The 24,301-nt window shown below is 37.7% G+C and overlaps 1 protein-coding gene across 2 annotated transcripts; it reads left to right on the forward strand.

Annotated features, from left to right (window-relative positions):
* Positions 1-1,575: 1,575 nt before the first annotated feature.
* On the forward strand, positions 1,576-21,542 carry LOC114067793 (prostatic acid phosphatase-like). 2 transcript variants are annotated; one of them, XM_027903474.1, is made up of 12 exons: positions 1,576-1,648; positions 1,946-2,063; positions 7,095-7,190; positions 9,159-9,245; positions 10,179-10,331; positions 12,956-13,054; positions 14,509-14,613; positions 15,627-15,759; positions 17,167-17,249; positions 18,957-19,063; positions 19,639-19,808; positions 20,722-21,542. In XM_027903474.1, exons 2-12 carry the CDS (start codon positions 1,947-1,949, stop codon positions 20,838-20,840), a joined length of 1,269 nt encoding a protein of 422 aa, XP_027759275.1. In that variant the 5' UTR covers positions 1,576-1,648; position 1,946; the 3' UTR covers positions 20,841-21,542. The 2 variants fall into 2 exon arrangements, with proteins under 2 accessions (XP_027759275.1, XP_027759274.1); XM_027903473.1 differs by lacking the exon at positions 1,576-1,648 and having other exon boundaries at positions 1,790-2,063.
* Positions 21,543-24,301: the final 2,759 nt, after the last annotated feature.

Below are 24,301 nucleotides of genomic sequence, written 5' to 3' on the forward strand. Positions count from 1 at the left end.
CAGGCAAGGAAATTTCCAAAATAAATACATGCTACCAAAGTACTTACAGATTGCATATGGGCTTCCTACAGGACCCTATCTTAACAACTATGGCACATGAATGGGATATTCTTTCATTTTGGAATGTGTAGACATTTATTTAAGTTGTTGCAAGCATAAAATAATCTCACTAGCAAAGTTATGTGCCAAAGGGAAGAATGAAACCACAAAAAGCAGAACAACTTGTTATATGCTTGGTCTTGGGTTAAAATATGATTTTTAAGAGATGTAAGCAAAGATTTTCTATAAAATGGGGTTGTTATATATTTTCAAACATTTCTGAATGGTGCCATCCAGAATCACAAAAAAAATTGAGGTCATGTCGAAAGTGAAGTCACTATCAGGGTTCCATAACAATGAGACTTCAGTAGTCATAGTCACTCATCAACAAAACACAATCAACCAGCAACTCTTACAAAATACCTGATCGGTTATGAATTTCATAAGGGCTTAGAAAGGAAAAGAAAAAATTGTGAGAGCTAACAAGAATTTCTTGATCAAAGAGCTTAGGAACCACCCATCTAGAAAACTATATAGATTAAAAAAGTAGGGCATGCATCCCAGATTTTTGAGGCATATTGAAGTATTATAAAGAAAGTATATTTTATGATTTGTATCTTAAATAGTAGAGGAAGATCATCATCTCATGTTTGTTTTCAGAAGGACAAAGTATTATATATCTATGAAGCATGGATTTCTCTGTTACACCTTCTGCATAGGCAAAAATCATATCAGGAGAGATCAAAAAGAAGGGTGGAGACATAACAGTGGAGAATGAAAGAAGTTCAAGTGTTGAAAACTGGTAATGGAGCAAGAAGACAGACGGGAAAGTCTGGGAGCTGTGGTACTCCTCCCATCCATCAGGCAAAGTGGATACATAAAAACCTTTTGTTGAGAATACTGTGGCAGAGAGCTCAACAGGAGACTCTGAGAAAGATTTGGGTATGACAGGAATGGGATGGCAATACACTAAGGACCTAAAGTTTTAATATTTAAAGAATTCTATTTATAGATCTCTGCAAACTAATCAATTTACTCAGAAAGTCCTCATGAAATCAAGTTGAGTATCATTATTCTTATTTTATAGAGAGGCAGTCAGCAGAGGCAAGCTGAGCAATCTTCTCAAAGGTAGTGAGCTCCTGTCAGAAAGAGTGTTCTTAATCAGTAACAATAAAAATGTGAACTCCAGGCCTTGTTCACAAGAAATTTCTTAGAGATCTGAGGCTGAAAAAATCTTGATATAAGCAGTCACAAAAGGGGAAGTACAGAAATAGTCCAAGGGAAAAGAAAAGCAACACACGCAAATTGAAGAGCAAATAACTGCCCAGTAAGGAGCCTAAAGAGCACAATTGTTGCAAGATTTCAACTATTTTATCTAACGGACTGGCAGTTTTAACCTACATGAAATGCTGTTTGAAATAATTATTCTGCTTTCACAGTAATAATACGGAAGAGGGAAGAAAAAAGAAGGGGAGGGAAGCTGAAAAGTGAACTAGCTGAGCAGCAAAGAGAAAAGAGAAGGAGGATTGCCTCTTGGTTCTGAGTTCATCCTCGTGGCCACGCTGTAGTTTGGAAAAATTCCAAGCACTGAGAAGTGGAATCAGAACAGGTAGGTTGAAACATTAGGAATGCTTAGCAACTCTTTTGTATTTTAACCCATCCTTACACTCCAAAAGAGAAAAATATCAGAGAAAGAAAAGGAAGTGAATTAAGATTTAAGAAGAATGTAAACAGTAATTTGAAAACAAAGGGCAATGCAATTTGTTGCGTAGTCACACAACATTCCTCTTGCATTTGAAATGCACCAGCGGCAGTTCCACCCCTTTTGAAAGTACAGCCTGACATCTTGGCTGTTCAGCCTGAGCAGCTGCTGAAGCTACAAAGCCTTTTTTTCCTCCTCTGCCAGGATGGGTGTGATGATACAGGTTCCCAGCCTGTCTAGGGTCCTGTGTTTTTCTTTTCATCTTATCCTCATTCTGCTTCAACAGACTACTGCAGAACGAGAACTGAAGTTTGTGCTTGTAGTAAGTAGTTTTGTTCTCTATTTTGTTGTGGGGAATACAGGGAATTTTACATGTCTGTCGAATCAGAGAAGGTGTGTAGCTACTATGCTTATCTTCTAACTTGGAAATAACTACTACTGCGCTTTTGTTTACTGAGTTTAAAGACTTTAACTAAAGATGGATAAAAATGCCTCTAGTTATAAGAATTCTAATCTCCTAACATCTAGTTATTATTTCAAGATATCTGAACAAGTTAGCTTTGTGGTAGATGCCTAGTGAACAGGAGTTAAGAGATGCAAAGTCTATGTTTGCCTATTCTTCCTTAATTTAGCTAACACTCCAATTCATAATCCAAGAGCTGGTGATTATGGCCTACCTATTCTGTACTTGGAAGCTGAACCTTATGATGTTACAGAAGTTACCACTAAAAAAAGTCGGTATTTTTATGTAGAGATTTGAGACTCATGTTGCATTAACTGCAGTTAGGCTGAAAACTGACTGTAATAATTTTTTTTGCTGGGCCATTTCTTACCTTAGAGTAACTAGACAATACTTCAATGGCCCTTTCCCCAGTACCTCAGGAGGAAGAGAGATTAATTCAATGTAATACTTTGGATTATGAAGGTTGAACCATAGTCCTTTTCATAGTTTTTTTTGTTTGTTTGTTTTTGTTTTGTTTTTGTTTTTTTTTTTTGTTTTTTTGTTTGTTTTTTTTTTTAATAAGAAGTACACTGATAAAGAATAGTTAGTCTAAAGTGATATTTTCTATAAAAATATGAGGGGATTGGAATTGCCATTTATATATAGGAAATTGGTGATCTTCTCCTTCCACCTTTCTCCATTTGAGACATTTGAGACATTACATGCATGTACAGGTAACAGGCAGAGGTGCTGTGTCCAAAACGTATCATCTGGCTCTAGATAAAGTATTTCGTGTCTACTTGTCTATTGGCTGCATTGTAGATGCACAACTTGGAGGGAGGCCAGAGAGCACAGGAAAAACCAGTCCTACTCCTGCTGACACCGCAGGGACTCAACACTAACTCCAGTAACGTTTTGTATACAGCAATATATTTCAATGTTGTTTCAGTGATAACAAGAACTGCACGCACAGATGAAAACAGGCAGACAGCAAGTGTTGGAGAATTAACTCCTTGAAGGGAAAGAGACCTCTGTTGCATTGCAGTTGTTATTGTGTCCTAACCAGCAATGGTTTTGCAGAAAGACTTACAGGAAATGTTCACCATTATGGAGATAGAGGCTTCCTTTTTAAAACCATCCACTTAACTATGAAGCCACATACCAAAATGCCTATTTATTTCTAGGGTAGCTTATCACAATTAATAATAAAATAGTAGGTAAGTTTCATTTAAACTGTCTTCCTTTTATCCCTGATACATTTGCTTAGGCTACCAAACACCTAAAAAGTTACAATAGGTTGAATCTTATTACAGTATGCATCTTTTTTCTCAAGATGCATGGCTTATGTGTGCTCAATTGAATTTTGCCTTCTGAACTCACTGATTGAATTTTCATGGGAGCAGAATTGCTAGCATAAATTAATAGGATAGGAATTGGCCCAGAAACTATCACTTGTACAATGAGATATTATGAGGGTATGGTTATAGTCAAGTCTAGAAGGCATCTTTCTGAGATAATTCCATAGCCATTCTCCAGCTGGACTCTGTGAGTGACTATGTTTTCACCTGACAGTATTACTGCACTGTAAAAATTGTCATAATGACTTTTTAAAACTTTTTTAGCAGAGCTGCACCATATAAAATACATCTGCATGGGTGAAAAAACAGATAAATGAGACCTTTTGCTCACTTTTAGAATTGTGCTGTGCCTGGGAGGATGTCTCACTCTCTCCTCACAATTTCCAACTTTGTGCTGATTCCATGCATTTTTCTTATTGGTCACAAGTCATTTTGTCTGAATGTGAAAAGATCTAATTCAAGCCAATTTATCAAAATGCTTTTTAAATTTTCTTTCTCACATGTAATCATTAGCCTTCACCATAATTCTTGTGCACTAAATTTAAACCAGGCAGAAGAAAATATAAAATATGTAGGACAATCAGGTACGCAAGTAAAAGTGAAATACTGTTTTATTGCCTCTGTATAAAGAAGTTCTGACTTGTAACTTCTGTCTCCACACATGCCGTCATTTCACCTGTCATGCATACAAAGAGGTGTGGCTTCTGAGGTAATGTGATTTCATCATGTCTTTCTTCTTGTAACTCAGGATAGAAAGTGCTTACTGAGCATCTTATCTCTGAGCATCATTTGTCTAATCAAGCCAAGCCATCTGAAACCTTGACTAAACATGCTTAGTATTTCTGCATCTACAGTTTCCCTGAACTGACAATATGATATTTCCACTTCACTCGTTTCTTTGTTCCTATAGTTGGCTTCAGAGTAAGAAGTCTTTTTGTTTGAGGCTGAGTCTGTCAATAAAATCGTCTATAAGAGGCTCACTGTTACACAGAGACAGATAATTCACTGTAATTCATGGCATTTCTGAATGAATATGTTGTGTATACTATACATGCCATATTCTCAGCTAACCCTCTCCTCTGCAAGAGGTTTTCTCCAACAAAATTTTTCACCTGACAACAATTGAAGCAAATGCTGACCAAAGTCTCAGTCATGTGACCATTCTGATCTGAGGTCATCACCCTCATAAAGCAGTACCAGAGTTGAAATAGAGGTACTGGGTAACTGTGCACCTATTGCTTTTGAGAACTCAGCTAAAGTGCTTCAGTAACGAGTGCTGAAATTAATATCCCAAACAGGTCTGCTTTGCACTTCTTGTGTATATTCTCCTTCCTTCCTTCTTGATTTCTAATGTCTTTTCAGTTTTTATAAAACTTGCTCCTTTTCCCTCATCCTGCCATGTTTTCTGAAAGGCCAGGAAGGCAATCTGGAGGCTGGGAGTAATAAATGCTGCAGCACACATATTTTTAGATTAATTTAAAGGATCAACTCCTTTTAACAAAGTTGAAGTTATGAGTGTTGAGAAGTACATATTGATGAGCAAGGCAGGATTTGTAGGGATACGCTTTCTTTACCTAACATTATCAGGTCTTCTAATGAAAAACATAAACTTCCAATATACAAGCTCTTATTAGAGTTTTAAATTTTTTAAAAAAGTCTCCTAAAAGGTTGCAATGAGTGAACCAAGTTAGTCTTTTAGGTTAAGTGATTGTTCATGAGGTCATTGTTTCATTTCCAACTGCAGATGAAGCACGGTCATTTTCAGAAGTAGCAAGCAAAGAAAGAAAATAGTTTTCATTACATCTCCTGCTCCCAAATATATTTTAATGTCTTTTGATCTTGATCTCTTTTGCATTCTAATCTATGTTCAGGTAAAATACTGCTCTGTTCTGGCTTATTGAAAGTTTTTAGGGATTGAGTATTGTGACAGTGAAATACACTCTGAGGGTTGTGTCATACATGAAGTATAAAAATCACAAAGCAGTATTTAAAATCTAACACATTTTCAGTAATTTTTCACTAGTAAAAAGGGCACATTTATTGGACAAGTGTTGATCCATTTTTAAAAATTGCCTAAAAAAATAGTCATTTAAACATGTCAGTCAGTTTGAGTAACTGTCAGTTAACCCTAAAAATGCTTTACTGGGAAGCTGGATAATCTAACAAGAGAGGATGCAGCTACATTGAAGTTGGGAATTTAACCTTCATTCTTTACAGAGGCACCAGCTTGTCCAGAGAAACTAATGAACCCTACCTGACAACGATGTACATCAGCATATCAAAACACCAGGGAAATAAGCAGGGGCACAAAAGTCCTTCTCACTTGTTTTTCTTGCATGCAACTGAATCAGCCACCAGACAATGTAGCTCTTAATTTATTCTCCTCTTCAACACAGGTGCACTGAGAAATGGTTATAAATAACCAACTGAGATTCCAAATTAGTAAGAAGAGAGATATATACAGAATTTAAAATTGCTAAGAGAAGAAAAAAAAAAAAAGATTTAATGGACTATTTTTCTGTTCTTGAACTCGGACAAAAAACGGTGTGGGGCTTTTTTCCTGAAACTGTGCAATTTCATGTTGACCAACATGTTGTCGATGATAGTGAAAAATATGGCTTGATTTGCTGCAAAACATTCCTTTCACATCTTCAGTGAAATTTAATTAGCAAAGCAAAAAAATAATAAGCAGTATTCTAAACAGTTCTGATAGTAACATGTACTCTAGTAAATTTTGTTGTCTAACTGTAGAAAATGAACAGAGGAGAAATCCAATTATATTTACCTATAATAGACAGTATTTTCCGACTTTGAAGTACCTGCTCTAGCATAGGTTTGCGCACTTGTACAGAAGGCTGATGGAAAGGGGATATGCTGCAATTAAAACATTAAGCCACACAGATGGTGTTTACTTTGAAAAATATAAACATGAAACCCCTCCCAGTGGGAGTGGCAAACTAACCGGCCTGTACAACCGTCTCTGATGTTTGGGCAAGAATGATGTGGCTTAATGAGGCAGTGGAGAGTAATAATTATAAAAATGTTCTTATACCACTGAGGTCCTAAGAAACAAATGTCCTTTTATGAACAAATATACCATGATTCTACATTGTCATTTTATTCTGCTGAGTCAGGAATGAGGTTGGTTATGGGAACATTGACAAGCAAATGTAACTTTTGCAATAGTTTAGGTCAGCATTCTGGAAGGTTGTCTGGAGCCCTATGAATTTGTATTCCAGCATTTCCTTTCAGATTTCCTGTCTGAATGCCTAGCTATGAATGTAATCCCAGCATTAACATCTTTGGTGATTAATTTGATGTTCTAGGAGGAAGAATCATTGGGCTTATGCCCAGTTAATTCCTATATAATTATACATATTCTTGAATGTAAAGAATGTACTCCAATCCTACTTGACTAGGTTTCTGCAGAGTCTCCAATATTTTCATTTGAAAAAGAGCACTGGAATTATAATATATGCTTGACTTCTAGTTAGATAAGAAAGGAATGTTAATAGCATCTAACTAAGGAGGTTTTGATTGGTAATACTCTTAGGTTTTCCGACATGGTGACCGAACACCAATTGTAAACTTTCCAACTGATCTACACAAAGAAAGTGAATGGCCCCAGGGATTTGGACAACTCACCAAGGTATGTTGACTTTCCTAGAAGAATTTATATATGCTAATAAAATAGGAAGTGGGAAGATTTTTTTTTTTTTTATGTGTGTCTCAAAATCATTAGCAAATCCCAAGTCCTGATAGCTGGTATTAGCCATACCCCATAATTTGTAAACATTTTTGCAATGTTATTCATCCAGCTACTGTTCATCATAGCTTTACAACTACCTTCCTAAAAGCAAGAACTTTTTTGATAGTGTGTCTGTATTCAAGTAAATGGCAAGTTTAACTGCCATTTAACATTGTACTATTATCACTGATGAAGTTCTAATGACCATTAAGCACTGGATCCTATGACAGGGCAAGGGAATGACAACAGCCCACCAGGTCAAGTGATGAGTCCACATCTCAGCATTGGTCTGACAACCATCATCTCACAAAACAAGGGAAGACTTGCAGGACCTAAGGTTGCTTCTGGGGACAATGTGTCTTCTAACAAGGCTTCTTGCAGCCCAGAGTTTCACTAGTATGCACTGAACCTACTTCTTGCTCTGGCATTTTAATATCAAGCCTTAGCTCTTTAACTGTATTTTATATATATGAAGTTCTGAAGCAAAGAGAGGTCAATGCATTTCCAATAACACTTTGTCATGATGCAGAAGCATGAAACAGAGACAAGCCAGTATTTAATGTTTGAAGGGACATTTGAATGATTTGTAAAATTAAGATACTCAACACATTACTATCCTCAGGTACATAGCTTATGTAGTAAGAAGAAATAAATTTCTGCTTGGCATAGACTTTTTTGAGAGATTTTTGGTATTTTATTTCCCTTTTAGTAACAGTAGTAAGAATGTACTCTGACAGATACAAATTAAAAAGTTCATCTCAGGTTTTAGAAATGAATAACAGAAAAGACAGTGTGCAATCTAAGACAACTGCGGGCACACCAAGACAAAGACGGAAGAACGTTACTTCAAGTATGAAGTGTAAGCCACAAATTTATCAAACAGCATAGCAATGACAATGATAAATACCAGGCTGTCAGCCATCCTCTCTCAGCTGTCACTAAGTGACACACATTGTCACTTAGCATCTACAGAGTTACAGCAGAGTTACAGAGTTACAATGGGAATTGTATTTGTATAGAATATTTGTATAAAATTTGTATAGAAAAGGTGCAGCAGATTCTGCAGTCTTAGCAGCTCAGAACACATAATTTTTTCATAGACATAAATGAGTATTTTTGTTAAAAATTCTAGATCATCTACAACATACACAGTTGTGCTGGTTTTGCCTGAGGAGAGCTAATTTTCTTCACAGTAGCTCTGCTTTGGATTTGTGCTGAAAACAGTGCTGATAACACAGTGATGTTTTTGTTACTGCTGAGCAGGGCTTACATAGAGTCAAAGTCTTTCCTGTTTGTACCACCCTGACGGTGAGTTTGGCTGGGGGTGCACAACAAGTCGGGAGGGTACACAGACAGGACAGCTGCCCCCCACTGACCAAGGGGATGTTCAGTACCATATGGTGCCATGCCCAGCATATAAAGCTGAGGGAAGAAGGAATGGGAGGAAACATTCAGTCTTATGGTGTTTGTCTTCCCAAGTCACTGTGATGGAGCCCTACCTTCCTGGAGGCTGAACAGCTGTCTGTCCACAGGAAGTGGACAATAAACAATTTATCCTGCTTTGCTTTCATGTATGGCTTTTGTTTTGCATGTAAAACACTCTTTACTCCAACCCCTGAGTTTTCTCACTTTTACTCTCCTGATTGTCTCCAATATTTCACCAGGGGGGACTGAATGAGCAGCTGAGTGGTGCTTAGTTGCCAGCTGGGGTTAAACCACAGCTACCGTACATTACAGAGTTGATGATTATTTAAAAACTGATTGCTGAAGACACACACAATAGACACAAAAGTAAATAGAAAAGAAACTTATACATTAAGATTCTCCAGTCACCTTAATCTAATGGTCACCTGTCTGCTTGCCTCACAGACTGGAATGCAGCAGCTATTTGAGCTTGGACAGTACATGCGGAAACGATATTCCACCTTCTTGAACAGCACATACAACCGGCAAGAGGTATATATAGCAGAACTGTCTGGAACACATTTCTCTGGCATAGCAGAACTATGGATTTATAAAAACACATCATCATCATTGTTTTATTCATGGAAAAATTAAGGTAATAGAAGAACATTTTTGAAAGTCAGACTTTTATGTCAAGGTTAAATCACAGATTAAAGTCCAACTTTCAGCTCCTACATTCAGTTTGGGTCTCTCATAGCCCAATTTTCCTGAACCAACCAGCTCCACACCACCAAGTGAATTGGGAATCTATACAGTGACTCCACTGTATAAATGAATGCCTATCCAGTCATGCAATGGGCCATGCTCACTTACTTCATCCTGTAAAACAGAGGTCCAACAGTTTTTTGGATGTGCTTATCGTACAGTACAGATTTGTTGTGGGGAAGATACCACTATCATTTTGGTCTATATATTAGGGATTCATTGACGGGAAGGTATGAAAGACTATAACTTTGCCAAGCTTCCAAGAGAAGTTTATGATTTTAAGTGCCTTGACATTCCTGAGCTGTAGCTGATAGATCATAGAATAATTTAGGTGGGAAAAGACCTTTCTAATTATCAAGTGCAACTGTTAACCTAACACTGCCAAGTTCACCACTAAACTACATCCCTGAGCACCATGTCAATACGCATCAGAGTTTTTCTGAATATCAAAAGATGGAGAGCTTCCTTCTTTTAAATCATGCTTTCTTATTCTCTCAGTTCAGTCTGAGTGTTAGATTCCAAATTAAAACATGCCTTGGCAATTTCATTTATGAAATTGAAGTAAGGCCCTAGAAAGCTGAGTTACAGTTTCACTGTTTTGACTTTATGCAAAAACATAAATCAGAAAACAAGAAGCCAGGATTCATGAGTTGGGTAAAATTTCCCTATTATTTTTATAGTTTCTATTTTAACTTTAATTCTTTGCTATTCTATCTTCAGTTTTACATCCAAAGTACAGATTACGATCGCACCATTATGAGTGCCCAATCATACCTTTCTGGCCTCTTTCCACCAACTAGCAGCCAAATTTGGAACCCTGAGCTTCTCTGGCAACCCATTCCAGTTCATATTTTTCAAAAATCAACAGAGCGGGTGAGTATTGCCTAGATGTTTCGTATAATGTCTTAAACTTTCACAGAAGCAAAGCAGAGAAAAAATGGAAATAGCTGAAAAATATTTTCTATGCTTTTTGAGTTCAATCTAGTAGAAAATATCAAATGCAGCTACTGGTTGACAAGTATATCATAGGTCAATTGTAATTGCTACATGAAAACTCTCCTTCTGTAGTCGCAGAATACCTGAACTGTCATACACACTACCATTTTCTTCAAAGCACATTTCTCTTGACCAGAACACTTTTGGGCAGTATGCTAAAGAAGATGCCCTAAACCTTTCCAGAAAACAAATGCTTTTCTAAGCACCAATCAGCTAGACAGACCTCCTCTCTTTGGCAAGTTTGTTCTATAGTTTATTCAAGGAATTGAATTTTCACCAGCCACTGTAATGACCTCACAATTATTGCCTTGCTATTCTGGTAGCACTTAGGCACTCTAATTACAGAGAAGGGTCCTTTTATGCTCAGTACTATAAAAACATTTAATGAAATCCTAGCACTTCTCTTGAATATCATAAGAGCAGACCCACCTGAATAACAGGTCCTGTAGAAGTTTTACTTTACGTAGCTCTCCCTGGCTGACTCACATTTACGTTTAAATTTCACTTGCTCTTGTGACAAGGACTGTGTAAGGAACAGTGTGTTCCAACAAGGATGAAAAGCTACTGAAGGTAATGACAGAAAGCCTAATTTTCTTCTGCCTTTGAGGACAGAATTTGACTTTAAGGAAATTTATTCAAATCCCCTATTAAATAACTGCCTGTCACCAACATTAGAGAATAGACTCTGTCATCAGGAGGTGGCCACACCTGACTCTCTTTGGTATTCCTCCATTCTTTGAGACCGTGCTCGAGAGCAGGTACAGAGTGAAAGGGTTTCCACAAACTGGATTAGGCACAATGTGATTCAACTAGAAATTTAACCCTGTTCCTCAACAGAAAAGAATGCTGTCACTGCCATTTAACTGTGGGACACCAGGGGAAGTTATTTCACCAGAAGACCAAAAAAGCATCAAAGTGGTCAGAGCTTTGCCCAAATAATACCTCAAAGCCCTTAGGGGAATCACAGTGCAATGTAATGACCTGTTTGGAGAAGGCAAGCTCATTTGTAGGAGTCTCTAGTACCTCATTGTTTGTGTGGCTGCTCTGAGTGGGTATTGATGTTTCACTGAATCACACCTCTCAGCAACTCAAAATTCCTGTTATATATGCAAATCACCTGGAAAAAACATTGTTCCCTTGTTAACCAAGCAGATGTTTGAAGGCATTTTCAAGCCCTAAGCAACACAAAGTGGGAAACTGAGGCCAAGTACAGTCCTGTAAAAAAAGGTAATCACAGTTTATTTTTAAGCCACTGAGATCTATCAAGACTTGACAGGCAACAGTACTGAGTAATGCTTAATGAAGCCAAAGGGAGTGGCTTAATTAATAACACCTAGAGAGGGATAATTAAGCCATGCAGCACGAGAAACATTTGTTATTGTGTAATTAAACAACATTCCCCAGGTTCATATTATAACTTTGAGCCTTCATCCCCTAGTGTGCTGCTGTTACAGAAAAATTATACTTTTGGAAATCTGCCCATGTGAAAGTGGGCTAGAGTCAGTTGGCGGCTACTGCAAACTTCACATTGATTAATAAAACAGAAAAGAGATGTGCAGTCTGTTAATGTTACCCCAGGACAGAGTAACCACTCTTGCCATAGATATTGAAGTTATTTTCTCCACTGTGTATGAAGTCAGTTCCTTGACATGATTTGTAAGGTTATAGGCTAACATTAGTGCTGGGTCAAAAATGCTCTAATGATGTGACACAAAGTACTGAACCAGCACAAGCTTGTTTTGCTCATCATGACTTTTTACTGACACTTTATGCTGGATCAGGTATCATTTGTCTCTCTGCAATTGGTATAAACCCTATTTGTCAGAGCACAGTGTTTGATAAATGCATGTATTTACATTTGGTTCAAATCAAATATGTACTATCAGGTGACCCTGTAATGCATACACTGGAGTTATTAAAAGGGAACCATATCCCTGAATAACAGAAGAGCCATTAGGCTCATAGCTTTTTGAGATTTCAGGAGTACAATTTATTTGTCACTCTTGCTTGGAGTTCTGTCCATTAAGTGATACTTAAAATGCTTACCATAATCCACCACTTATCTCCAGGGATGAGAGCAGGATGTGTAGATGCAGAAGCAGTTCAGGTTCCAGTACCAGGTGGAGTCAAGTTGCATCTGGGGGGATTCAGAAATTAGGGAGGAAACGGTAGCCTTTCAAAATTTCTGATCATGCACGTTAATCCGTTTCCCAGAGCAATCCTTTGCCAGACACACATAATTGCTTTTTGCCAAAATCAGTTCAACTGAGGGAAATCAAGCTATCCATTGAAGTAGCCACTGAAAAGTCAAGCTACCACAGTCCATTGCCTATGTTAACTGAATTCACGAACAAGGCAGCCAAGCAAACAATCATGGAGTAACTCTTGCACAGCCATGGATCTGTCTAACAAATATTACATCACCAGTCTCAGCAACAGAAAAAAACAGAGAGGTGTTGATAATTTTAGAACTATTCTAAATTATACTTTTCTGGTTTCAGAGGCTGAACTTTCCTCTGCCCGACTGTCCCCGTTTTGATGAACTTCAGAAAGAAACACAAACATCCAATGAATTTCAAAATAGAATACAACCCTACATGGTAAGACAAAATAAAAAGAAAATAAGAAGGAAATAAAAAGAAAATGAGAAGAAGGAAAGTAACTAAGATGTAGAAATTATGGAATTGCATTGTTTCCTTTTGCTAAAATGCAAAAATATATTAAAAAAAATTAAAATCCCAAGAACACTTAAAATCAGACATTTAGGCCAATACAATCAAAAAGTATATTTGATATGCTATACATTACTCAAATTTTTCTATATGAATCTCCTAAAATGTGAATTTAATATTAATTTTCTGAGACTATTTAGAGTTCAGTGATCTGCAGGGAACAGAAATTTCTGGATGCAGCAATTTCTAGTTTTACAGGGTAGCACAAAACAAATTCTAAAACATCTGAGAAATCTGAAACTTGGAAAGGTTTGTGCTTTCCTGCTCTAACTTTCTGAAGTTGGCAACTAAAGCAAGCCTAACCAGGAGAACACTCTGATTTATGTAAATTTCTCTGAATGCATTTTGGATCCATCACAAAACATGCTTCTGTTTTGGCTCTGACACAAATTTTCACAGTCAGAGGTTCAGTTTCCCATTGCAGTGCTGCAGCAGGATATAAGTAGATGGATGGTATACTTGCCTCAAGCAACCATGTTCATGTGGATAATAATTGTTCTAGATAGTGGTTACTGCTGCTCTTTTGTTTGCCTGCCATTGCACTTTGTAATGGGATGACTGCACAAATAAAGCAGGGGCTTCAGGTCCTCATACCCTGACTGCACTCAAAGTCACTTCAGGCTTACTGCTTGGGCTAAACCCAATATTTTTCTTTTTTTGGTTTATTTCTAACTTTCCACCAGCTCAGCTACTCTGGTCAGCCTCACTCACCTGCAATGGGTGGTGAACTATGACTTCATAACTATCCTCTATCTCAGCTAGTAGTATGAACCAGGTGAGATATGGGAATAAGGGATATTAAGGTATCCTTTTATTCTTCTGTGGTAGCACATAAGAATCCCTACAGGAATTGTGGAACTATTAGATATTCAGGACTATTAGATAGTCAACTCCCCTTCAATGGCAGAAGTAAAACGTACTTTCCTTTCCAGTTTCTTTTTGCCTCACCTCTCCTTAGTTTTCTATTTTCCCCTCATCTTTTTTTCTCAAGTTCATTTCCCCTTAGTGCCTTCCTCTTCCTTATATCTGAAGGCTTGAGGTGACTGAGGCAGCCTCCTGGAGCAGTCAGAAGAGGGAGAGAAGAGTGTGACAGAGAGCACACCAAACCTATCAATGGCAGGGACAAGAAAAACAGTGTCTGAAACAGAGACCAGTACCTTGGGAAGTTACAAAATGAAAACTGCAACCAGAATCTTCTGCTACAGGGGTCTCATTTGTGAAAAATGAAACATTACTGTGATGCCAGGTGTTAATGAATCTGTATGCATTTATCTTCCATTTGTATTGAATATTTGTTGTATACTTTTCACTCTTCCCCCCAGGATTTTATACAAACAATGGCTGTTAATACAGGACTTGAACTAAATAATCTTAAAATTCTGGACAATTTCCAACTCTGGAATACATATGATACTCTACATTGTGAGGTAATAAGAAGTCAATAGATGCTGGAGAAGAATTTAATGTTGGGTTTCAGTTACATCATGACAAAGTGTTTTCACAGGAATGAGTTGTCTTCTCTCCTGGATCTGCTTCTTTGTTTGTTTGGTGTTTTTTTATATATATTTGAATCTAAGTTATAATTTAGTACTTTGGTATCAGATAACCCAAAAACATGGTTTACAGCTTGGGAAACTCTTCTTTCCATTTCATGTTTTATCCTGAAGAGCAGATACCAAAATTCATGCCCATTATTTCATTTTCCTTCCCAATATCATGCAAGAGAATTAGAGTATGCTGCCTATGGTATATTTGTGATTTTTAACAGAGAAATGAAATTATCAGCCTTAACCTATCAACAGGTAAACATAAAAAACTTAGATTTTGAACATGAGAGATAAGATCAAGATCTATCAGTTGAAAATTTTTGAGATGACGATTGCTACCAGTGAAAAAAATCAGACTGATCATAAGAATGGATTCCATTCAGTCCCAGTCATTACCAGCAGCACATGAAGCCTTTTTGAACATATCCTTCACACACTGAGGCTATTAAACACGATAAGACACAGTCACTCTTCCACGACTGGAGAGTGACACTTGTCTGTAATTGGCCAGTGATAGAACTGGTATGTGGACAACTGTATGGAAAAGCAGAAAAAGTTAGAGATATATAACCTGATGACCCAGAGGAACGGAAGAGGAAAAGATATATGTCTGTGATATTTCCCACCAAACCCATATATCTCTACAGCAAGAAGACATTATACCTACAAAGAATATCCTTCACACAGGTGCTTCTGCTCTTCCTATACACTCACTTCAGGCTGATCTCCATCCCCCCAAAGTGTGTTTCAGGGCATTCTGGGGAGTAAAACCACACTGGGCAAAGAATTGCAGGACAGCCCCGGAGAGTCTAAACTTAGCAATGTGAGCCTAAGCAATAGGATGATGGAAACCAGTGAATGACAAATATTATTTTGTTTTCCTTTATCACTAGGGCATTCACAATTACACTCTCCCTGTATGGGCCACCAAAGATGTCATTGACAAGATGGAAAAACTGGCAGAATTGTCCTTATTATCATTATTTGGGCTTTATAAAACAGAAGAGAAAGCACGACTGCAAGGAGGTAAATCAAAAAATGTATAGTTCGCAGAAAGGAGGAGACAATGCTTATAATCAAATGCCACATCCTGTCACCTTACTCATGCAAAATTATTCATACAGAATCTTGATTTGAAACTATGGGCATTGGATGCCATATTAAACATTAAAATATGTGCTGAACACTGGCACTTGCATAGATGAGATATTGCAACAAGGTGTAAAAACTTTTTTTATTCCAGATTTTTTAGGGGATTAAGATTTCAAGGAATATTTTAGAAATATGAGGGAAAAAAAATCAGGCCCTCATAGGTAAGACCATTACTCATCTTATAGTAGGTTAGATTAAGTACTGTTTCTCCAACATTTATTCTGTTTCCAGTTCTTTGTTTTTTCCTTTGATGTACTGGTTATATATTGTGCCAAAACCTTGTGCCAAACCAACACATCGGTAGCTCTCTGAGTGACTGATATAAAGCTGCTCCAAAACAGACTGATCAGCAGAGAAGATGAGAGATTCCAGTTATGGCTATACTACAAGAACTGGGAAAACTGCTTAGCTCCAAAACAGGGGTGCACAGGCTGTGCATATTCTGACACTGCTTCAGGACACAACCCAGGAATTTATCACATGATCCCCAGGTGTCCATGAGCAGGAAATGCAAACAATTGAGCTTGAATATCTGCAGGCTGGAACATTTGGGGCTAGGCTTTCTAATACATGTACTGTGCAGTCTAGCTCTAGATAAAGAATTATTAGCAGACTCATCATCCAAGCATATATAAATCACTGGATCCAGCCATACAGTAATTACAGGCTTGGACTGGCAGTAAAGCCCACTAGCTGGCAGATGACCATATAATCTGGTCAAAACTATTTACCTAGTGTTCACAGGCATGCCAGTTACACCCACTTTCCTTAGAATTATATAAATTGTGCTTTGTGGGAATTTCTGCTGCCCTTATTCCTTTGGTTTTAGAATGTCTGGTCTGGAGAGGAAGTACAAAAGAGCTTTCGAAAAAAATGAGAATCGACACTGCGTAACTGGTTGGAAGCAAAGAGTTAAAATATTTCTTCAGAACATAGAGAGGAAGAGACTAGCACAGTTCTCATTATTGCAACACTAGAAACAGACAAAAAAGGATGCAGAGGAGATCTCAGCATAACAGAACTGGAAGTGTCATTAGCAGCCCCGGTTCTTAGGATAGTTCTAGATGATTTCCTGTGAATCCTGTCTCTTCCCTTGACCTCGATGTAGAATCATCTATTTTACCTTTGTAATACCTTCTCTCTGCTTATGAAATTGTAGTAAGCTAAAAAAATAAGTAAGGGGCCTGAGTAGATGTCTTACATTTGAAACTCATAACATTTGACCTTTTTTGTTTCCATGCAAATGTTATACCTTCATTTTCCTCTTCATATCTTTTTAAGGTGTCCTTGTGAATATTATTTTAAATAGTATTAAACAAGCTGCCAATTCTTCAAAACCAAGAAAAATGGAGGTCTACTCTGCAGTGAGTATTTTCATCTTTAAAAAAATCTTACTTTGATTTTGCCAGTAAAGGACCCTTAAAGAGAATAATCAGAGTTTCCCTGTAAGTTAAGTGAAAGAATAATATAATACCATTTAATTCAGCTAACAAGCTGAACACCACTCAGTACAAAAACACAGAATAAGCATGGATCTCACCTCAGTTTTAGTCATACTTGGCAAAGAAAACTATGCCTTTTACTCAGTTTTCCTACAACTTAATGGTGCATTTTTCCTTAAGTGCTCCAGAGATAGTGGCACACAGCAGAACTTCAGCTGTGCCTCCAAAGCTCTCCTCTGTGCTTTTTTGTTTGTTTGTTTGTTATGTTATGTTATTATTTAATTTATTTTAGAGGGTTAAAAAGGCCACTTGGGTCAGAGCAAGATCCACTTAGCTCATTCATTATCCTGTCTCTAACAAGGGCCAAAGCCAGGGATGAGAGTGAGCGTAATGCCAGCACAGAGTGATAAAACATTCCAGACAATCTGTGGCTTAGGGACTTCCTGAGGCAGAAGCTGTGTCTCTGTGTTTAATAGCTCTTGAGAGACTTTTTCCCACCACTTTTTAAATGCATTTATACTCTTGGCCTCTGCAACATCCTGTGACAATGACCCATGTGTTAAAGTAAAAAAGTACTGATTTAAGTCCTTCCTAGCATTTATATTGTGAGAAACAGAAAATAGTCAATCTTTATTCACTTTTTCTGGGTCACTCACGAATTTAATATTTTCTGTCACACCTCTTCCATCTTTCCTTTTCTGAGACAAAGCCTTACCCTATTTAATCTTTCCTCGTATAGAAACCACCTGATACCTTAAATCTTTCTTGCCGTCCTTTCTACGTGATTTCCAGCAATACTACACTCTTTTTGAAAAGGAACAAGAAATGCATCCAGATTTTTCTCTTCTGCATTAATATCTTGAGTACAAGTAGACTGTTATTTTTTTTGAAATTGATCATTCTAAAAAGTTCTAGAATCTGAAGAATAATTAAAACATAGATGCTACACTATAATATAAATAGGCCTAGCAGATATGTGTATAAAGATGCTTGCAACATTTATGCATCAGTGTTTGGACTTCCTTCCTTCAGCTCCTGCTCCTGATATCCTTCAAGATGAGGGATAATGGGGAGAGGAAGAGACTACAGGTAGATGGGTAATTGGTTCATAAAAATAGAAGCCAACTGAGATTTTATTGTGTGAGTCCAAACACAAGGAACAACAACTAAAAAAATTCTGAAGTGGAAGTGAGGAAAACAGTCTGGTGTGCTATCTAAAGAAAAGAACTTGTATCTTTACTTGAAATGCTGTAGGATATATTACTTTACACTGATTTAATCTGACCTGGGAGCAAAAAACTCTACTGGAGGAAGGAGTAGCACTGAAAATCTAGATTTATTACTGAGACCACATCTTGCTTTCCCTCAGTATCTGTGTCTCCAAAATACTGCCAGATGGTGTAAGACATAAACTGCAGTAACTCTTTGGAAATGTCTCCTGCTTCCTGTAGTACCCATGTTTTTTCCTAATGTTGAATACACTGAACACATTTTTATGGTCAAATTTATAAAGGTTTCCTTTTATTTTGATTTCCACTCCTTTTCTACTCTTGTCTAATTACTCTAGATAAATGCTAGTTGACTGACCTAACTGGCTTTCAAGGATGGATTTTTTTTCCCCCTCAATAGCATGACACCACAGTTGGGGCCCTCCAGATTGCTCTCAATATTTTCAATGGAAAACTGCCACCATATGCTGCCTGCCAGTTTTTTGAACTCTACCAAGAAAGCAGCGGGCAAGTATCTTCTTATCTATGCAAGAACAAGAAGTGTTTGGAATTGTTTCCCCCTTACCCAAAATCATTTTCCTCTCAAATATTGTGAAGAGATACCATTTTGATTTAGATGGATACTTCAGTTAACAGTCCATAGGCACAAAGTTATACTAAAGCTAAGAAAAAATACAAGTGCATGTATGTGTGTGCTTTGAAAAACAGGAAGAAGAGGAAAAACAAGCCTTATCAGATAGAAGTAAATGGTAAAATAAATTTTCCCAATTCTTCAAATGATAGCAAGAACATTTCCAAGATTTTTCATAAATCCCAAGGCAAACCAGTTGACTTAGAAGAACCTGGTGCTGTTGTCATTCAAGGAGCCTTCTGAAGGACATTTTCAGCTGACTGGTGATCTATGCAGTAACATAACCAGCTTCAGCAAAGTGGGCTTTGCAGGTGTCTTTCACAAAGCCTCCATTCCTGAAGAACAGGTTGTAGAGTAGGACTTTAGAGCCTATTTACAACATGCTGTCTCTAAATAGGAGATCTTCTATTTAGGAATGTTTTTTAAAAATTTTTTCAATGTTGTTAATCAGGCGATACAGCATCGAAATGCATTATCGGAATGACACTTCAAAGGATCCTTACCTCCTCACTTTGCCAGGATGCACCGCTTCTTGTCCACTTGAGAAGTTTGCTGAACTAGTTTCTCCTGTGATAACAGAAAATTGGTCAAAAGAATGTGGGAAGAAAGACAATGTGAGAGGTAGTGTAACAGTTCTGTATTTTCCACATTAGACATCAAGGCAGAAACTGTATCAATGGTTTCAAACTTTGTACCTTTCACACAATAGATAGATTTCCCTTTAACAAATGAGGGCCAAATTTACTATGGGCAAGAGAGGTCAACAGGAATTAAATTTCTCTAAACATGTGAAGAGTAGACTTGCCCACCAGTGTAAAGGCAGTGCTGTTGTGAACATGCTCATGTAAGGAGCTGCTTAAAGGCCAAAACTAGAGCTCTGCTTGTTGAAAATGTCAAAGAGAAGTATGGGTGTGGGTGCCAAGAAAGGGCCCTGTGTATCTTGGATGCATCAGACCTTCTGTAGATGCAAATCAAATCTGGCTTGCAAACGCACAGAAAGAGTGGTGCATCTGTATTTCTGGCACACATACTATGTGTTGAGGATACCTTAACCTCAGCTGTACAGAGTGCAGCTGATCCATGCAAATATAGTGGCTATTTGCATCAGACTACCAACAGCTGAGAGCTGATAACCTCCTCCCATTCAAATAGTATTGCCTGGAAGAAGGAGAAGAGCAAGGCAATACATGTTACTTTTCAATAGTGATGGTATTTCCTCCTTCCTGCGTATATTCATTATTTTGCTTTTTTGTTTGTTTGGCTTTTTGCATTAACTACACATAGACCCTCTTGCCCTGTGGAAACCCAGAAGTGAGATTTGTCCATGCACAGGAAGCTATCTATGCATTTCTAGGATTGAAGTATATGTTCTAATGTTGCATGTGTCAAGAAAATATGATCTTGCCAGAAATAGGAACAAAATACAACCATACATTGGGCATATTTGTAATTAGACTTTTATCTCTGCATATAAAATGATATGCATATATGTCTTTCATTAACTCCCTTTTCCTTTGCTGTTTGTCCTTCACAGATATTTTTATCGGATTTGATGTTGCTATTGGCTTGTTGTTCACTTTTAACCTTGTACTGCTCTACCTCCTTTATCATTATGGACGCTGCAGGCGCAGAAGCAACTACCAAGACATTTAAAGGGGAGGTAAAGAAACAAAAGAGAGAGCAGCTACACATCGAACAATACTTGAAGTTGCTGATATCCATCAGTTTGCTCTGGTCAAAATAATCTCCAAAGCATATTCAATAAATTTGAAGAGCTGAGGTATCTGTGGCCTAGCTCCTAAAATTCTAAACAACTGCAGTGAGAAATACTGTAGTAATATGTTATTGTTAAGAATTACTGGATGGATGGAATCACTCTAATTTATATCTTTAGGTTTTCTGCTACTGTTAATCAATCTTATATCAGTGGGTGGGGTGAAGGGATCCTATTGCTTATGCTTTTTTTTTATATTGTCTATTACCATTCAGCCCTCTGCTACTCAACAAGTCTTTCTTCAAAATCCCAGTCTATAATATTTTCCTTACTTCTTATAAATGGATATTTTGTTGATACACAGGAAAATGTTTTTAGTGCGCAGAAGCTGCAATCACTGTATGAAAAAGATTCATACCAGCACATGAACATACTGTTTCTGCATTTATTCATGCAAATCTATTAATGAGACTTGACCTTGGCCTTCAGCTACTAAAAGTCTTCAGCCTGCTTTTTAAAGGAGTTACACTACTATAGCTCTCACTGAAATTAGTAGAAACTGGGATAATCTCTGTCACACATCCAGGCATCAAGTAAGAAGCTTAGTGCAACAGCATCTTAGTCGGTGTCCACAACTTGGGTAATACAGATGAGTAAATAATTAAAATCTATTTTCTGCCGCTACACCGATTTCCTATTTTTCTGAGCTCAAAGTTATTAATGATCCTTTGCCCTGCAACTATTCTACAATGCCTCTGTTCTCTGTCCTGCTTCAGGTACCATCTTTAATTTTATTCTTTTGAGCCACTCTTACAGTAGCTCCTCAAGCTGTCACACTCTTCATTATCTTTCATTTTAATCTACAATAACTCATTGTTTAACTCCTTGCTCTGTTTGAAATCTAGTGTGTTTGCAAGACATGCACTGAAAGTAAGAAAATGATTCTGCTTTTTGTATTTTGTGCAATACATTTTGTTTAGATTATAAGCTCCTAATGGCAGGGAGTGCTTCTATAACTGCTCTCTAGTATCATAAACTAGTATAATAAGCACTAATACTGCTGTATAAAATCCTGCTTATAATCGTACGTTTCAAGGGCTGAATCAAGACTTTTTCATCCTGTAGTCCTGAAGAGGATACTGTGAATTCCATTACCACGGAGAAGTCTTTTAAAAAGTCAAGTCAACTATACAAGCAGGTGCCAACAGCAGGTTCAGTCCAACAGATACAATGAGTTCAAGCTAATGTACTCCAGCTGATGTGTCGTGTTGAGATGCACAAGTCTAGAGAAAGCAGAGAGGTGGAGCTGCTTGGCTCAGGCAAAGCAACACAACAATGTGAATACATTGCATCTGGACTGATGTTCCCTCACGTTCTGTGGGTTGCAACTTGGAGCCCAGGAGCCTTGGTCAGCTACAACTGATCTAGAGATCAGCCCTCAATATTACAGCTGTAGACACATCTAAAATGTGAAGTAGTTATATGTAGTGATATTAAATAGTATCAATCAAACAGAATAACAAAGGCTTGTGGGAACATAGCACTTCCCAAACACTGCATTTTCCTGTGGTAACTTCGGCTCTACTGAAGCGTCCACCTTTTGAAACACTATTTCCCCTGCAGTAAAAAGCTTTTAGTAGTATCCATGACATTTCCATTTTATTTATTTTAGGAAATACCATAATCAACTGATGGATTTGATTCTTACATGTTTTATTGTGTAACAATCTGGGGCAAAGCTGTGAAAGAGATGAAAGGCTGTCCCTAAATCAGATGGTTTAGATGTACAATCTTAAGCTTGTACTAGAACTACTAGTTCTGATTTTCATGGAAAAACTTAAAGGACTTTCTATATTGCAGTCAAAGGTATTACAGCAACTCTAGGAAACATGCCCAAGCTGGCTTCATTACTATTAGCTCTGTACTTAGGGTGGGCAAAAGTTCAGAACAAACTACAAAACCCATCCTGGCTCCTGAATGTGTGTGAGTGGTCACCTGGTGCTGAGGTCAGTATTACCATGGCCACAATGCTGCTGGTACCCTCTTGAGGATAGATTATGTCTTTTATTAGAAGCAGTCAGATGCTTGAAGAGTGAAGATGATAATTGACTGATAACATGCAGTAAGAACTGGTTCTGAGATATCAGAAACTCAGTCAGTTGCACTCCACAAGAAGCAGAATGAGGCATGTTTTTTCCAAGATTACTTCTTACAGAAAGAAGTACATTCAGACAGAAAGTAAAATGTGAAGTGTCTGAAACACCTTTTGGGGTTTACACTACTCAAGCCTAAGCTGTAACACAGAGTTTCAGAAGATGAGGCAATTCTAGCTGCTCAGGGGTTGTTGCGAAGGACTTTTGTTGTAGGGACACCTCTCTGTTAACAGTTAGTCATACTTGAAAATGTCCATGCACTTTTAGAAAGGATTCGGTGGACACAAGTTACACCAAATGTAATGGACAGGTTTAGACGATGTAACTTCAGAATAAATGAAGGTACATTAAAGAATTAATACATTAGTAAAGTAGGCCCTGAATCTCATTTATCATAAAGGCATCTTGTCTTGTTGTGATTAAATAATGTAAAATTTCTCCAGTGGAGTAAAAGCTTGTACATGTCAAAGAAGTTTCTTGCTTTTCTAATTTTTCAGCCATATTTACAATAGCTTACTATAATCTGCAGACTGTTTGGGATTAGAAAATATCTTGTCTCCAAGCAACTTGTAGCACTGCAATAAAGTACATTAAAGAAACAATTCAACATTTGCAATTGTATTTGACTAAAAAACAATGGAGCTTTCAGTATACCTAGAGTTTCCAAACAAAAGTGAATGTTCAGGTTTGCTGCTTCTGTTAAGAACAGATTTTTAGAGCATTGTTGTTTTGGCATTAATAATGCTAACTTTGATGACATCAAGCTCTTCAGTTTGCCCTCTAGCGGTGACAGCATCTGTCTCTACAATAGTAACAGTAACAACTGGAAGCTCTGCAGCAGGGTTTTCTGGTGCATATAGCAGACAGTAGTGCACACGGAGCACTTTTCAGCTCAGTCAGCAACATCCTGACTTCACTGATTTCATTCTGGAACTTCTTTATTCACAGGCCTGAATATTGCACACACTGGGTCAGCACAGTATAGGCATCTGACTTCCAGAGGTACATTGGCTCACCCTGGAGCACTCATGGTCATTTGTAGCTGTAATATAATTTGATCCCAGTCGGGGCCCCTCCCCGGGCAGATGGAGCTCGTTAGCCCATAAGGCAATCCATCTACGTCCTGAGGACCTCGCTGCCACCGTCCAAGCGTGCTTGGCCCCGGCAGATGAACCTCAGGATTAAAGGGTGGGCTCAGTTCCGCGCACACTGTGTCTCACCTAAAAAATCCAATGCGCAGGCTGGAA

The sequence above is a fragment of the Empidonax traillii genome, unplaced genomic scaffold, assembly GCF_003031625.1.
Source record: "Empidonax traillii isolate 1590-97213 ecotype Southwest subspecies unplaced genomic scaffold, ASM303162v1 scaffold966:size223555, whole genome shotgun sequence".
Lineage (NCBI taxonomy): Eukaryota > Metazoa > Chordata > Aves > Passeriformes > Tyrannidae > Empidonax > Empidonax traillii.